Below are 14,980 nucleotides of genomic sequence, written 5' to 3'. Positions count from 1 at the left end.
GCTCCCTTGGTCCACAGAGTGAGTTGACAAGTGCTCCTCATTTGAGGAGGTGGCTCTCCCTCAGGCAGTGATTCCTGGGACACTTCAGAGACCAGGAGAGGATGTGAGCCTGCCTTGTCAAATAAGGACATTGCAGCACAGTATCACCTGCTTGGTTGCTTTTGCCAGGGCACTAGCTGCTTCAGAACCTGTTGCAGAACCGTGTTGGCCTCCCTGGCACTGGTCCCCTCCCTGTCTTCCCATGGAGGATAGCCGTCCACTGTTCCCATGCCACTGGACTTACTGCTCCTCAGTGCCCTGTAAATATTCCACAACTTCACTCACTTGCAAAGGAAATACTTTTTTTCTGATAGCCAAAAGTTTCCAACATCACGTCACTAAAAATGATGTTGTGGTGAGCTATTTTGAATTCATCCTGTGCAGTGACCGGATTGGTTCTAAATGCACTCTCTGATTTGTGTGCATGGTTTGGTGTTGGTGCTCTGCCAGAAGACACGTGCATACTGAAAGGATTTACACTGTTTTAGCAGGGTACCTCACCATCACAGGTAGACATGGGTTCCAAGCTGCATTCCACAGCGGGAAGTCTATAAGGAACATCCCTTGGCTTGGCTAGCTTTCCTTCACTCTGCTCACCTGATCCTCCACCTCTTCATCTTGAAGAGAAACCAGACTCCTGAATGTTTAGTTGTCGATTAAAGGAGAGGGAAGCCCCAGTGTTATTTTTACACCTAAAGCATTGACAATAGTGTGTCATGGTCGACATCCAGGCAGTCAGATGCTCTCGGGTGTCTCATAGTGTTTTAAAGTTCATTTGTTGTAATAGATTGCTGTATGGATAGAAATTTAAATTTCTTGTGACTTTACTGATACGTAGTTGGTGTTCAATAAACCTTGCATGTTTGGAGTTTACAGTAAGGATTTTTGATATAGATCTGCTCTGTGAAACCCTGTCACAACCAAGACATGGCCATCCATTGTGGCAGGGCCTATGCCCTTTGCTGTTCCTCAACCTCCTGCTGTCACCAGACAGCTGGTTGCTTTCTGATGTCATAGCACTTTACATAAATGGAGTCAAATTATGTGTATTCTTTTTCTTGTCTAGGTGTTGCGTAGCATGACTCTGGGTCCCTGTGCTCAGAGGACAGGGTGATTTTGATGCTTTAAAATTCATTGAGATTTGCTTTACAGTCAGTATTAAGACTTTTTGGTGAGTGTACCATGAAAAAGAACATGCACCCTACGGTTGCTGGTGTGTGGTTCTTTGGAGTCCTTGGGTCAGGGTGTATGATCAGGCTATTCTGTATCTTCCGCCATGTGTGCACAGGTATGTTGTGCATATGTGTATGCACCAGTGTGTACAAATGTGAGCATGCAAGTGTGTGTGAGTGCACACAAGCAAGAGTGTGTTGGCATCTGGACATGTCATGTTTTGAGGGAGGGTTCATTCATGGGTGTTGGCATCTAAATGTGTTGTGTGCAAGTGTTGGTATCTAGGTGTGTCATGTGCTAGGGAGGGTGTGTATGTGTATGGATGCCAGCCTTCAGATGTGTCATGTACTGAGGAGGGTGTGTGTGTGCATGAGTGTTGGGATCTTGATGTGTTGTGTGCTGTCGAGGGTGTTAAGCTCTCCTGCAGTGACTGAGGGCCTGCCTGTTTCTCCTATTTTCCTGTTGCTTCTTCCTGGTGTGTTCTGTGTGGGCAGATGCACTACATCGGTGAGCCTCCTGTCTTCCCAAGTGTCCCTGATGGGTGTGTAGCTTTCTTATCTCCTGAGGTCTTTGTCTCATCAGGATGGCTGTTCTGCCTTCCTGGGCTCACTGCACAGTGTCTTTCTCCTACAGTGGGGCTGTCTTAGGCAGTACAGTGAAAGTCTTGTTCTGTCCACCTTATACTTGGTGCCTCTCACTGGACGTCCAGGTTGGACACTACAGAAGGATGTCCTGGTGGTAGGAGTGTTCTCCTGTGCCAGTGGCCACGGGGGCTGGTGGCCATGTGAAGGGGGGTTGGTGCTACTTAAGCAGCCACATGTGGCTGTCACATTGTGCACCATAGGTCCAGACCACTGACACGCAGTGGATCTGCTGATGTGGCCAAGTCCGGTCCACCCTCACACTTGTGTGCTCTCTGAGCACTGCTTTCTGTTGCTTCCTCATTCCTGCTTTCTTTTAGGTTATTTTTGTATTTCATTTTAACTTATGTTTTATCTGTTTGCCTTTTAAAAATATTTTTGAGTGCTTGGTCTAGGCTATGCACAGTCATGTCATTTTAAAAATGGGGACACATTTTGAGAAACATGTCTTGAGGCAGTTTTGCTCTGTGAGCATCCAGAGTGCACTCACACACACCCCTGGGTGGCCTAAGCCAGTTCTGTGATGCAGCCTCTGAATGCAGCCAGGAGTTGCAGTAACCAGAGAAGACAGCTGCAGTCACACCACACAGCACAGTGTTTCTCAGTAACTTCTTTTTAATCACCAGAAGGAGGGCACTCTATGACAGTGATAAAAAGTACAGCATACTAAATACGCAAGCCAGTAACACAGACTCTTATTATTAAGAGCTGTGCAGTGTCTCACTGGCAGAAGGTGCTGTGTATACTTTATGAGGTTGGCAGTGAAGCATAGTTGTGTGCACTAACATCACCACACACGTGTGACACAGTGTGCAAAGACCCTGCTGCAGCTGTGCCCTGCCAGGTGATTCGCAGTTTTCAGCTCTGTTATAATCTTGGGGACCACTGTCATACATGTTTGGTGCATGACTCTATTGGCCTAAATGTTTCACTCTCTACTTAGGGTTAATACTGTACTACTCCATGTGTCATGTGGGAATCTTGAAGCTATATGGATTCTGTATGGCATGTGCATTAACACCTGTTCTTGTGGAAAAGTCTAGAGGCCAGTGTTGTGACTTTCAACTTGAGGTCAGCATCCCTTCCCAGCCAAACCCAGCTACTGCTGTTTTTGGAAATCAAGTTTTACTGGCAAAGCCTGTGGCTACTTTTGCTTTTCCCCAGCAGAGTTGAGCTGTCACACAGACATGAGTGGCCTGCAGAGCCTCAATCTGTGTCTGGTTCTGTGGAAAATACCAGCCTTCTCCCCTAGATTCCTCAGAGAACACTGATGAGAAGGGCATCCACAGCTTCCTGTGAGAAGGGTACTTGGCTGGATGCACAGTCCTCACTTTACACTTTATTCATTGAGAGTTTTCAGAAAAGCTCTTCTGTGGCTGCCTTACATGGATGCTGTTTTTGCAGACTGGTGCCAGCCTGTCTTTGACTTCACTGTTTGTAGGTCTTTTTACCTGGAAGCAGGAACATTGACTCTACCTTTGGCTCCACAGGTGCATCACTGAATTGACACTTGGGGTCATTGTGCCAGTGACTTTCCATGTGCAAGTTCAGGGTGATAGTTGTTAGTTCTAGTTCTGCCTATTGTCTTGGTTTTCTGCTTTGGGCTTTAATAGGCGCCTGCTTGCCCCTCATTGTTTCTCTGCTGCTCTTTTCTCACTGTGTCCTCGCTTTTTTGGCTGACTTTTCTGGCTTTGGTGACTTGTTGAATTTCCCTTTTAGCTGATCCTTCCTTGTGTACTTTGTAAGTTATTCCTCTTTTCTATGATGACTTTGTCATTATCCAGAGCTCCTCATTTCTCTGTCTTTGGTTCATTGGCAATTTAGTCTTGTGTTTCTCATTTCAGATGCTTGTTTGAGTCTGTTCAATTCTGTTTGCAGTGTAGACTTAGATTTTGCTTTGTTTCCTGGTTGTTTTCCTGGGGTGGAGATGTTTCACCAGTACAGGAGTACTTTCCTTATTGTTACTATTAATATTTTTGTCCTTTCCATATTTTTCTCAGCAGCTTTGCCATGACTGTGCTTCTTGGTCAGTTGGCAGCAGGAGGGTGTCTAGGGATTCTTGATGTGATAGTGCCCTCTTCTGTTGCTCACACAGAGTGCAGGTGCCACAGCCAGGTGTAGGTCATTTGGGGTCCTAAGCCCTCTCTGGCTTTATGGGACGTTTTTGTCTTGCAAAGCTCGGGTTTTTTTTTTTTTTCCACCTTTTCCTTCCTTTCTCCTTCACCACTCAGTTCCTAGGGCTGCTGCTTCTTGCTTTTCACCATTTCCTCTTCTCCACAACCAGTGTCTCAAATTGCACCCTTTTTTGCTACCTACTTTAATGCTTAGGTCCTTGAAATCTCTTTTCCTGGACCCATACTCTGTTGACCCAGGTGTTACCCTGTGCTTTCAGACCTAGGTCTTCCTAGTTGTGTCCAGGAATCTTCCTGAGGCCCCTTTAGAGCATGTCCCCTCCTGGGTTTCTCCTGGGTTCTAGCCTTTGGCTCACCAAGAAGTCTTACCCGAGGGTGGGGACAGGTCACCCAGGCAGCTGGGGTTTTATAGTTGCTGATTGTGCTCAGGCTTGGGTTATTCTGTCTGTATATGGTGTAGTTTGTATGTTATATAAGTAATATGTTATATGAGTTTAGGTATATATAAATATATGTATACAAGAAATTGGGGGAGGTAAGTTAGGGGGATTGGGTTGTCTTCTGCTACCCTGGAGGCCCATCCTGCATATTTTAAAGACCCTAAGGAGAATAAATAATCTTTTATCTTTCCCCAAACTCTTGCCATTTTTGCTGCCTTTCCTTCAGTCTAAGGACCCCTGGTGCCCTCTGGCGTCATCTGCCTACAGAGCTGCCAGCAGGGAAAGCAGGTCCAGTGGTGGGAATTCAGAGTTTTCTTTCTTACGAAAATGTTACTGTCTTTCGTTATTCCTGAAGGATGTTTTCCCTTTGTTACTTTTTTTTTTTTACTTCTCAGCACTTGAAGACCATGTTCATTGTCTTTGGCTTCCAGGTTTTCTGATTAGGGATTCCAGCTCTGCATTGGGTTACTTTCCTTTGGCTAGATTCAAGACTTTTGTCCTCATCTTTGTTTTTTTTTTTTTTTTTATTATCAGTTTTATCATGACGGCTTTGGATATGATTTTTCTCTCTCTCTCTCTTTCTTGCTCTCTCTCTGGTGGTACTAGGGTTTGAACTCAGGGCCTCACACTTAGCTAGGTAGGCACTCTACCACTCGAGCCACTCAGGCATGATTTTGTTAGGCATTCACTGAGCTTCTAGAATCTATAAATTTATGACTCTTACCCACACATTGTGGCCCTTTTTTTCAAATACTTTTTCCTGCTCCTATTTTCTATCCCTCTTTCTCTGTGATTCCAATTATTGTCTTGTGCTACATAATGACATTTCAGTCATCCATGTTTCCATCAACAAAGGACCCATATACCACAGTGGTCCCATAGATTGTAATGGAGCTGAAAATTCCTGTCACCCAGTGAATGTGCAGCTGAAGAAGAGGACACTGCAGAGGAAAATGAAGAGCCCTTAGAACATTCACAGTGGGGGCTGAGCAGAGTTCCTGTCACCTTGGCAGACTCCTTGCAGAATCTGAACACAGGGACCTGCCCCACAAGGTCACCAATAATAGAGGACATTCCTGGTGCCTTATCTGCCTACTGAGACCTCTGCGTTGAGAGCAGGAAGCACACCATGCACTGCAGACATAAGATCTTTCATGAGAGCAGGAAGCATGCAACACAGTCCAGTGTGGACATATGAGCCACCATGAGAACAGAAAGTACACCACACATCCACTGTGGACATAGATCTACCACGAGAACAGGAAGCACCACGTGTAACCCACTGTGGACATAAAATCTATGAGAACAGGAAGTATGCCACACAACCATTGTGGACATAAAGTCTACCATGAGAACGGGAAGTACACCATTGAGTCAACTGTAGAAACAGTCTACCATGAGAACAGGAAGTATACCATGCAGTGCACTGTTGACATATAGTCTACCTTGAGAACAGGACCATACCGCATAGTCCACCTGACTTAGTTCTCACAGAGTCATCTTCTTAAAGTACCAGGTAGGTCCCCTGGAAGGGCTCAGAGGTCACTGTCCTTGGAGGATGTGACAGCTCCAGATATGTTACTGCCCAGTGGAGTTCTGGTGGACAGTCTGTAAGCTGGAGGACAGTGATGTGGTGGCCCTGATCCTGGATAGGCTGCTTTGTGTGTGTGTGTGTTTTTCATGAGTCTAAAAGGTGAAAGCTCACTGGTTCTCGGAGCTTTTGCTCCGCTGTTGTGGGTCTGTGTCATGTGTATAACTCTGGGCTGTTCTGCCACCTTGGTGGGTTCTGTGCACACTCCAGCATGCCATCTCCTCTCTGCTCTTCTAGTCAGAAGATGGTGTTTTCTGCTGGAATATGTGCCATTTTCACCTACTGCTTCTGCCTGGTGGTCCAAGCTCCCGAAGGTCCAGGGTGAAGAACAGGAACCTGGCCTGCAGGGTCCCCATTCTGGTCTCCGTCCTGCGTCTTCTGCCTCAGTGTGGTCTTAGAGCAATCACGTGCTGCTCTGGTACACTCTCGTGTGTGTCCTTGCCTTCCTGAATCTCTCTGAGCTTGAGGTGTATCTGTTGACATGCTTCTCATGTTGTTCCCTGCAGTTTCTTGGTCTTGCTGCTGATCACGTTACTCTGGGTGTGCACAGCACATTCTTCTTCCCTTATTTCCTGCTTCTGTTATGTCAAACTGGATTCATTTTTTTCTTCCTGAGTGCTGTATTTGTGGTGTGTATCCTTCCACCGGAATGCTTCCTGCTCCCCATGTCTCTCTGTGTCTCTCCTGAGGTCCTGGTGGTGGTGATGGTTGCTGCTGGAGCTGCTGTCTCAGTAGGATTGCTCAGGACCTTAGTAGTTAAAGTCTACCATTTCCTCTTCACTTGTATTTGGAGTGTTTCATACAAGTCACTTGCTTTTCTCCATTTGCTTCAAGAAGCACGGGTTTCTGTAAGAAAGGCAGAATAAATTCTTTCTGCATTCTCTCTATTTACCTGTTTTCCAGATCCAAAATAGTATTCCTGATTTCAAGATTGTCAATATTTGGGAGCTGGTGGAGTGGCTCAAGTGGTAGAGCACCTGCCTAGCGAACATGAGGCCCTGAGTTCAAACCCCAGGACAACCAAATAACAAAAGATCAGTATTTGGGATTTCTTAGTACTGTCATACTTTTGTGGCATGACAGTGTTCACTGTCCCTTTAAATACACTCTAGACTGTGATAGCTTCTGCTTAGTGCAGTTTATAATATCAGGGAGAGTTATAGTTCTAATGGACTGAGTCCAGCCATCCAGATAGATGTGAGCAACAACCTTCCTCCACCTATGGGTGTGTACAGGGAGCCTCCCTCCACTTGCAGTGGGCGTGATTAGGAGGTCCTTCTCCACCAGCCAGATTCCAAAGCCTCTTCATCATGCCTTTGTCAGGGGAGCTACCTTATCCTGATACTGGAGCATGGAATTTTGTTGAGTTGGTCTTCCATCACAGGCTCACAGTGTTTGGTATGAATGTGGTCTGGTCTATGGAAGGGAAGCTTTTAAGGGGGTCTGCTGATAATGAAGCACGTGCTTGGAGATTGGCACATGGGCTTGGATCTGTGGGTTTGGAGAAGCAACTGCACTGGAATCTTCTCATCCAGTCTCTGCTCTTTCCATCATCATTTGTTACTTCGAAAACTTTGCACAATAGAGATTTTGTCATTTTGATAACTCCATTTTCAGAGGCAGTGGGACACTACCTGTGTTGGTTACATTTCTCATAATTTTTTCAAGTTCGAGGAACACTGCTTTCTCTGGTACATCATTTGTGTCTTTGAAACTTCCTCTCAGGTGACACCTGAGGGCACTGTCCTGGGTCATCCAAGATACGGTGGGCACTGTGTGCTGGTGTTCAGGTTTCAGGGCTCATGGTCTAGCATGGAGGGTGACTAGGGACCGCAGAAGAGGCAGAGATCATCAAGGCTATTCTGGAACCCACTAGGGGATGGGAGCCTTCGGGTGGCAGTGAGGATTCAGTCTGCAAGTTGGGGCTCAAGAGACCTGGAGAACTGGTGTGACTGGGCATTCGGGGGAGCGAATGAGCCCCATGTGGACTGGTGTGGGCACTGTTACTGTGCAGGTAGCCAGCACTGACTTCTTTGTGGACTTTCCAGTGCTCAGCGCTGCCCATTCACCTCAGGGTGATTTTTTTTTTTCCAGTACTGGGGATTGAACTCAGGGCCGTATGCTTTGTAAACTTTGCTAGGCAGGATCTCTGTCTCTTGAGCCACTCCATCAGTCCCCATTGCTCTTTAGTCTTCCTGACCCCTGGTATGGTGCCCACACTTTCCTTGTGAACCTTAGGCTATCATTGCTAGTGCTTCAGTGGCAGTGAGGTTGGTGCTGAGGAGCCTCCACTCACAGATGGTTGCAGGCCCTGTGTATAGGAAGTGGGAGTTACTGACCAGAAGGAACTGAAAGGAGGACTCAGAGGCTTCCTTCTTCCAGAGCATATGCAGAGTTTATAGCTAAAGGGATGCTACTTCTGGAGGACACACTCCAGGGGCTCCCTGGGACCTGAGCAGAAGGTTCTGGAGGAAGAGGTGCAGTGGGGAGTAGGTTCAGGTCTCATCTCTGCCAAGATCAGAGTAGATAAAGAACAGCAGGCTGGACCCTGGGCCAGAGAGATGAAGGCAGGTGTGTAACAGCAGGGCTGGACCCTGGCCCAGGGCAGGTATGCTACTGACTGTGGCCCCACAGTGGGGTCTTGGTCAGGGAAGATAGTTTCATTGCTTGGACGGAAGGAGGGTAGGTATGAGGCTCTTGCAGACCAGGGATGGTGCTGTAGGCTGCTGAGTGACAGATGCCCTCTGGTGGTAGCTTCTGACAGTAGTTAGGTATCACTCACTGTCATCAGTGCTTGGCCCTGAGCTCTCTGGGCTGACTCCATTTCCAGATCTCTGGTGAGGTTGGGGTCAGTGTTTGGCCAGACTGTCCTATGAAGGCCCACCCCTGCCTGGGGATGGAGGAGCCATTGTTCTGGTCACTTACTGTTCGACCAAATCCCATGGGCTTTAGGTGGAAGACCACAGTCCTTCTCAGGGCTGCTTAAGCCAGGGGAGTGGGCACAGGGCTGTGTACCAGCTCTGATGACCACACCTTCACATCTACTTATTCTGTGTGACTCTTAGTCCATCCCACATCTGTGGAAGGGGAAGGCCCCGTGGCTTTTCAGACAGTGGTGGCCTGCCTAAGCAGTGCTTGTTTGCAGAGGAGCTGGGCTTCTGGGGGAGGACTGGACACTGACAGAAGAGAAGGGAAGTGAGGGCCATCGTTGGAGAGCATTTAGTTTGTGCTGAGCACTGTGTGAAACCATGTTCTTTCGTGGCGTTGTACCAAAAACTTTCAGCTTGTTTAGACATGGGAACCGGAAGGTGTACTTCCTCAGCCAGAGAGCCTGAGTAGGGCTGCTGGGGCTAATGGTGGATGCTCGCTCCCTCTGGATGCAGGGACACATCTGCCTGATACCACCATTGGCCAGAGTTCAGGGCTTTTGTTTCCTCCTTGCACAAACACTAATGCAACAGCTGGGTACCATCTGACACCCTGCTCATGGCAGCTGGGAGTCTTGTGACCTAATACCCTGATGGAAACACCTAGGAGGACTTTTGTCTTAGCAAAACAGGCAACATTACTATAAGAGTAGACAATTCTTTTAACCTCTGCTTTTGTGCCTTTTCCTACTTGGAATGAAGATGTGAGACCTGGAGGTTTGGCAGCCATCTTGCATCATTAGGATGACACTATTCTAAAGAACAGTAAAGCAGTCCTTGATGCCATATAAGAGCAGGCATGCCACCTCCCTCTGCAAGATTCATGTCTGGGAAGAAGGGATTCCCTCTATTAAGCAGCTGTTTTTAGGGTTTCTGTTGCCAACCAGACATTCCTAACACACACATGCTGGGTGGTTCTTCTGAGAGTTTTATGTAAAACATGGTTTCATTCATCCACATCATCCCTTTTCTTAAGAGTTACACAGGAGCAAGTTCCCAGCTGGGTCACCTGGGCTAGGACCTAGTGGAAGGTGTGCAGGCCTTCTACTAGACCTGCTTTGCAGAGCTGGGCTTATGTGGGGCCATTGGAGTCTGACCATGCCAGGTCCCTGAACTTGGGCCCTGGTTCATGGAGACCTTGGCAAGTAGAAAGCCAGGGTGAGATCAGTGATCTTGGCAGGGTGGAGTCAAGTCCATAAACTCCACTTAGCATGAGCAAAGTGGCAGAGAAGCCCAGGAGTCAGAGCAAGCCAAAGGAACTGCCACATGTGGAGGAGGCACCAAAGCGAGGGAGCTAAGCCTCACTCTTTGCTCCTCCCAGATCCCATGATCATGTGCTGTGCTTTTTCTGTTTTACAGAGGGAGAGACTGGGGGCCCAGTGGGCTGTGTTGCATACAGCAGGTCATGGTGGGAAACCTTGATTGAGTCTTCACAGTGTTGGGGCTTCAGATAATAGCACAGGTGGCTCTGAGTTGAGTTAGGACTGGGCCACCTTTGATCACCATCTCCCCAAGAGCTGGTGGCTAGGGGAGGTGTCCCCTGGGCACACTTCTTAGAGGCAGGTGAAGCGCCAGGCTGTGTTTTCAGCAGGCCACGGTTCTCCTGCTCTCCACTTTCCTTTCTTGGTGCTTAAGTGACCAGGAGGCCAGTACAGTTGCTTTTATTTGGGCTGAGCATGTTGGGGGGTTCCTGTGGGCCTGGGGCAGTCCTGGGTGTGGATGTGGTGAGGCTATTTCTGTGTATTGGAAATTGGCAGGCAGTTCTGAAGCATCCTCCTTGCCCAAAGCAGACCTGACTCACGTCTGGCCTGCTGACACTGGAGTGTTGTCTGTTTTGGGAACTTCTTTTGTTCTTTTTACCCAAAGCCCAAGTAGACAGATTGCTCCTTTGGAAAGAATGTTGGGCCACATGTTAGGATACACAGTTCAGAGTGCTTATGGCGGGGGGCGCTTAGTGTGTACCCCAGTGCTGCCCAGTGAAGCCAGACTGCCCTAAGGTGTCTTTCTCCTCAACTGGACCCCAGGACCATACAGGACTTTCAGGAGGTGACAATGCCTGTTTCTGGCCCTGGTCACATGAGCCAGGTTCTTGTGGTTCTTGCCACTGTGAGCTTCTCCATGTTTCTAGTGCAGCACAGGAGAGAAAGGAGTCTGCTTGGTGGTAGTGGTAGTGACCTATGGATGCCTCCCATTGTCTGTGGGGCCATTTCTGGTGTTTAGTCCACAGATCAACTTGGATAGGTCAGGGGCTGCCTGAGGGCACATGCTGATGGTCACGGAGCACTCTCCAGGCTTCTGAGCTTAGAATTCAGCTTGTTTGTTGCATCTGAGTTTTCAGGTGCTCTGGCTTGTGATGCAGTGTCCTCTCATCCGAGGAGTATGCAGGACACTGGCAGCTCCCTTGCTCCTTGTGCTGGTTACGGCTTTTTGCTTTTTCACGGTGTAGGTGGGCTTATCACTGTTGCAGTCCTTCTGGCTTTGCTGGCCCAGATGTTGTGTGTTTCCATCTTGTGTTTTCTCTGGGTTCAGTTTTGCTGCTGTCTGTTGAGGGAGTAGGGGAGGCGGGGTGCAAATACCCTTTTCAGCATGGGGTCTGCAGCAGACTGACTGCCTGCTGGCTGTGGCATCTTGAGCGGTGCCTGCCCCTTTTGCTTTTTTTCAAAGTGAGGCTGTTTCTCTCTCTGCTGGGCCTACTGTCCCCAAGCCTGGAGGCTGGGCCTTGCTGTTGGTCCTCACTTTCCCACTAGGTGGAGGCAAAGTGGCTACCTGGCATGTGAAGCCCACCTCCTCTACCACACACCTCCCTCTGTCCTCCCTCAACAGGTCTGTCTGCTCAGTTCTGCCAGGTTAGCTGTCTCTCGTCTGTGCCTTTTCTCTCCTAAAACTTGACCAGCTTCTCCTGTGCCCTGTGTGTCCTCCCTGGCCTTGGTGCTGGGTTTATGCCATTTCCTCCTTTGTGCTCCCCTCGTGCCCTGCCAGAAGCAGCAAGAACAACGTGTCCCACATGGCTGAGGATGTGACTTCTGACTCTGGTGGCTTGACCCCAGCTGAAGCTGCCTTCTCTACCACGTGATGGAGAGGGCTGCGGTTTCCAACAGAGACTGGGCTCCCTCTGAGCAGTGTGGAACGACCATGTGGGGAGGGACCCCCGTGCCAGGTGCCAGGCCAGGAAGGCTGGTGACTTCCTTGTTCTCCTGTGGCTTTGTCTGTAACCTGCATTTGGACCAACAGCTGACTCTTCATGTAGCCCCGGATTTGAGATTTTTCTACTCTTGAAGACATACAAGATCAGAGTTGGACCCAAAGGCGTTTAGTGTTATTTAACCACTGGCTTTTGGATACTAGGAGGCGATTTCTGTTTAAACAACAGAAAAATCATTTAAAGAGGGAAAATGTTACTTGGAATTGGGACAAAGGCAGACAGATTTGAAGACCTGCAAAGAGCTGTTATGCATTTCTACTCAAAAGCAAAGGTTGTGACTTGTGCCTTGAGTGAGCTGTGGGAGGAGCATGGCAGGTGCCAGCACCTGTGTGTGGTCAGGATAGGCTGCAGTGTGCGGCTTTAGTGGTGCAGAGGGAAGGTGTGTGTGTGATGGAGCCTGTAGCCATTTGTTGTAAGAGGAGAGCCTTTTGTCCACTGGTGGCTGCTGTTGGACATTATATTCCTGCACTGCTGCCCACGGGGCCGTGGCCATGCTCATTATGTGCTCAGACCCAGCTGTGGCCCTGGACCATCTTCCCCTTTTGATAAATGTGTCTGTCTTTCCACATCACAACCTGAAGGCAAGTGAGACCTACTCACTCCTGCTAGTGCTGGACCTTGTGGTGGGTTCCATCCAGCACCTGCCACTGAGCAGAGCCACAGCTGCAAGGCTGCTGGTGACATTCATGTTGGAGGCAATATGTAACCTAGAGTGCACAGGAGGAGTGCAGGGGTGGTGAGGCTGTGGCCAGTGCCCACCTGCACTTGAATAACTTCTAAACTTCTGACTCAGTGCCCCATGGCCCTTCCCTGCCCATGGGTCTCCACTGCCACCACCCTTGGCCTTGTGATGGCAGAGACTCTGACTTATTGCCTACTTCTCTCTCCTGCTTTCCTGCCCTTCCCAGAGGCCTTTTCTTTCTATGGTGCCAGGCTTCCCATGAGGTGCTTCCTGCCCTGTGTTCCAGGAGAATGAGGCCAGAGAGTTCATCATCTCCCTCGAGGCCAGAGAGTTCATCATCTCCCTCCTGCCCAGGAGATGTTTGGGCTCTTTGTGCCACCTCAAAACACAGGTCTGTGTTGTGGTCATATGGCTGCCAGCACTCAGGAAGCCCATCATGGAGGGTATCAGTGGGTCTGCTCTTTGGCTGGAGAAGTTTAGGACAGATCTAGTGCACTGAGGGTTAAGTTGAGTGACAGTCCTTGTCAGGGACTATTGGTTCACACCTGTAATTCCAGGTACTTGGGAGGCAGAGATAAGATTACTGTTGAGGTCAGCCCAGGCAAAATTTAGTGAGAATCTGTCTCAAAAAACAAGCTGGGCATGGTGTGCACATCTGTAATCCCAGCTATGTAGGAAGCGGGAGGATTGTGGTCCAAGGCTACCCCAGGCAAAAGTAAGAAACCTTATCCAAAAAAATAAACCAAAGCAAAAAGTTTTGTGGGCTTGGCTCAAGTTGTAGAGTGCTTGCCTAAGAAGTGTGAGGCTCTGAGCTCAAATCTCAGTACTGCCAAAAAAAGATCCTTGCTGGTGACCTCAGAAACATATTGAGAACCTGGAAACCTCAGTGATGGTACAGTGTAGGGCAGGGGTGGGCTGTAAGCTATAGACCAGTCCAGGCTCTGCCATCAGTGGCTGTGTGACCGTGTGACCTTGGTCATGTTACTGTTGAGTGCCTGCCTGCTCAACGTAGGGAGGTGGAGCATCTCACAGAGGGCTGCTGCGAGCACAAGGTGTGCACTCTGTGGCCCTGAGCATGCTCTGAGTCTACTCTGATGAGTTATGTTAAAGGTACATTGCCCAGGCACGCGCACACACTGAATGCACATGCTCCTGTAGAGCCGTGCATGTGAGCATATGCTCACACACGTGTGAACAGGTGGACACTTGTGCCTGCGTGTGCTCACACACTTAGACCTTTGCTCACGTGTGCCTATGCGTGTACATGCACACTCACACACATGCTCTCACACACCTTTGCTCATGTGTGTTTACATACGCATGCCCACTAATGCACATGTGCATATACAGTTACACTCTGGCTCGTATGTGCTTACAAGCACATTCACACATTTTTGCTCCCACACATGTGCTTATATACAGTCGCTCACACACATTCATGTCTCACATGTTTGCTTACACGTGATCACATGCATGCACACTTACACAGTACACACACACTCATGGACACGTGTACATGCTCACACACCTGTGCACGTCTGGCCTTGCCTCCTTGTGCAGGGACATGCTCAAGTGACAGAGGTGGTGTTTTTATTGTGAGATATGCCTCATTTATTTTGGGAGCTTTTCAAGGGCTCTGTGATCAACAGAGAAAGAAGCCCTAGGTTATTGAAGGTCCTACTCTAGCAGAAACACGGGGACACTGAAAATACAGTCGATACAAGTGTGAAAGTGGCTGGCTGCCAGAGCCTGCTCAGTACTTACAGCCCTGACGTGTGTCCCTGGTCCCCTCTCTGAGGTGCCAGGCTGGGGCCCTCATGTGACGTACGGGGCCCCATGGTGTTCTGTACTCTGACCCTGTGCTTCTCCCCAGGTCCTGCATGCACACAAGCCACACTTTGTGGCCTTGCACTGCCAGGAGTTCGGAGGGAAGAACTATGAAGCCTCCATGTCCCATGTGGACAAGTTTGTCAAGTAAGTCTCGGGCAGGCTGTGGGGAGGGGGCTGTGGATGGGGTGTGATCCCCACCACCATTTGGGACTCTCTGGTTACCCTGGGGGGGTTGTAGTTTTTCATAGAGAAGATGTGGCCCAGTTGTATGGCAGCACTTGCCTCCAAAGGGTGAGCATCTGTGTCCCAGGTTAGGGGATAGG

General features: G+C 48.9%; 1 protein-coding gene across 3 annotated transcripts in view; it reads left to right on the top strand.

Annotated features, from left to right (window-relative positions):
- The window catches only part of Inpp5a (inositol polyphosphate-5-phosphatase A), a 203,507-nt gene that overhangs the window by 71,411 nt on the left and 117,116 nt on the right, over positions 1 to 14,980 (top strand). For all 3 annotated transcript variants that reach the window (XM_020182976.2, XM_074078028.1, XM_074078027.1), the window contains exon 3: positions 14,701 to 14,801. In XM_020182976.2, coding sequence (XP_020038565.1) covers positions 14,701 to 14,801 — 101 coding nt within the window. The remainder of the gene's footprint in view (positions 1 to 14,700; positions 14,802 to 14,980) is intronic.

Source organism: Castor canadensis, chromosome 7 (genome assembly GCF_047511655.1).
Source record: "Castor canadensis chromosome 7, mCasCan1.hap1v2, whole genome shotgun sequence".
Taxonomy (NCBI): Eukaryota; Metazoa; Chordata; class Mammalia; order Rodentia; family Castoridae; genus Castor; species Castor canadensis.
The sequence above is the reverse complement of the archived record's forward strand: the minus strand, read 5'-3'. Positions and strand labels throughout refer to the sequence as shown.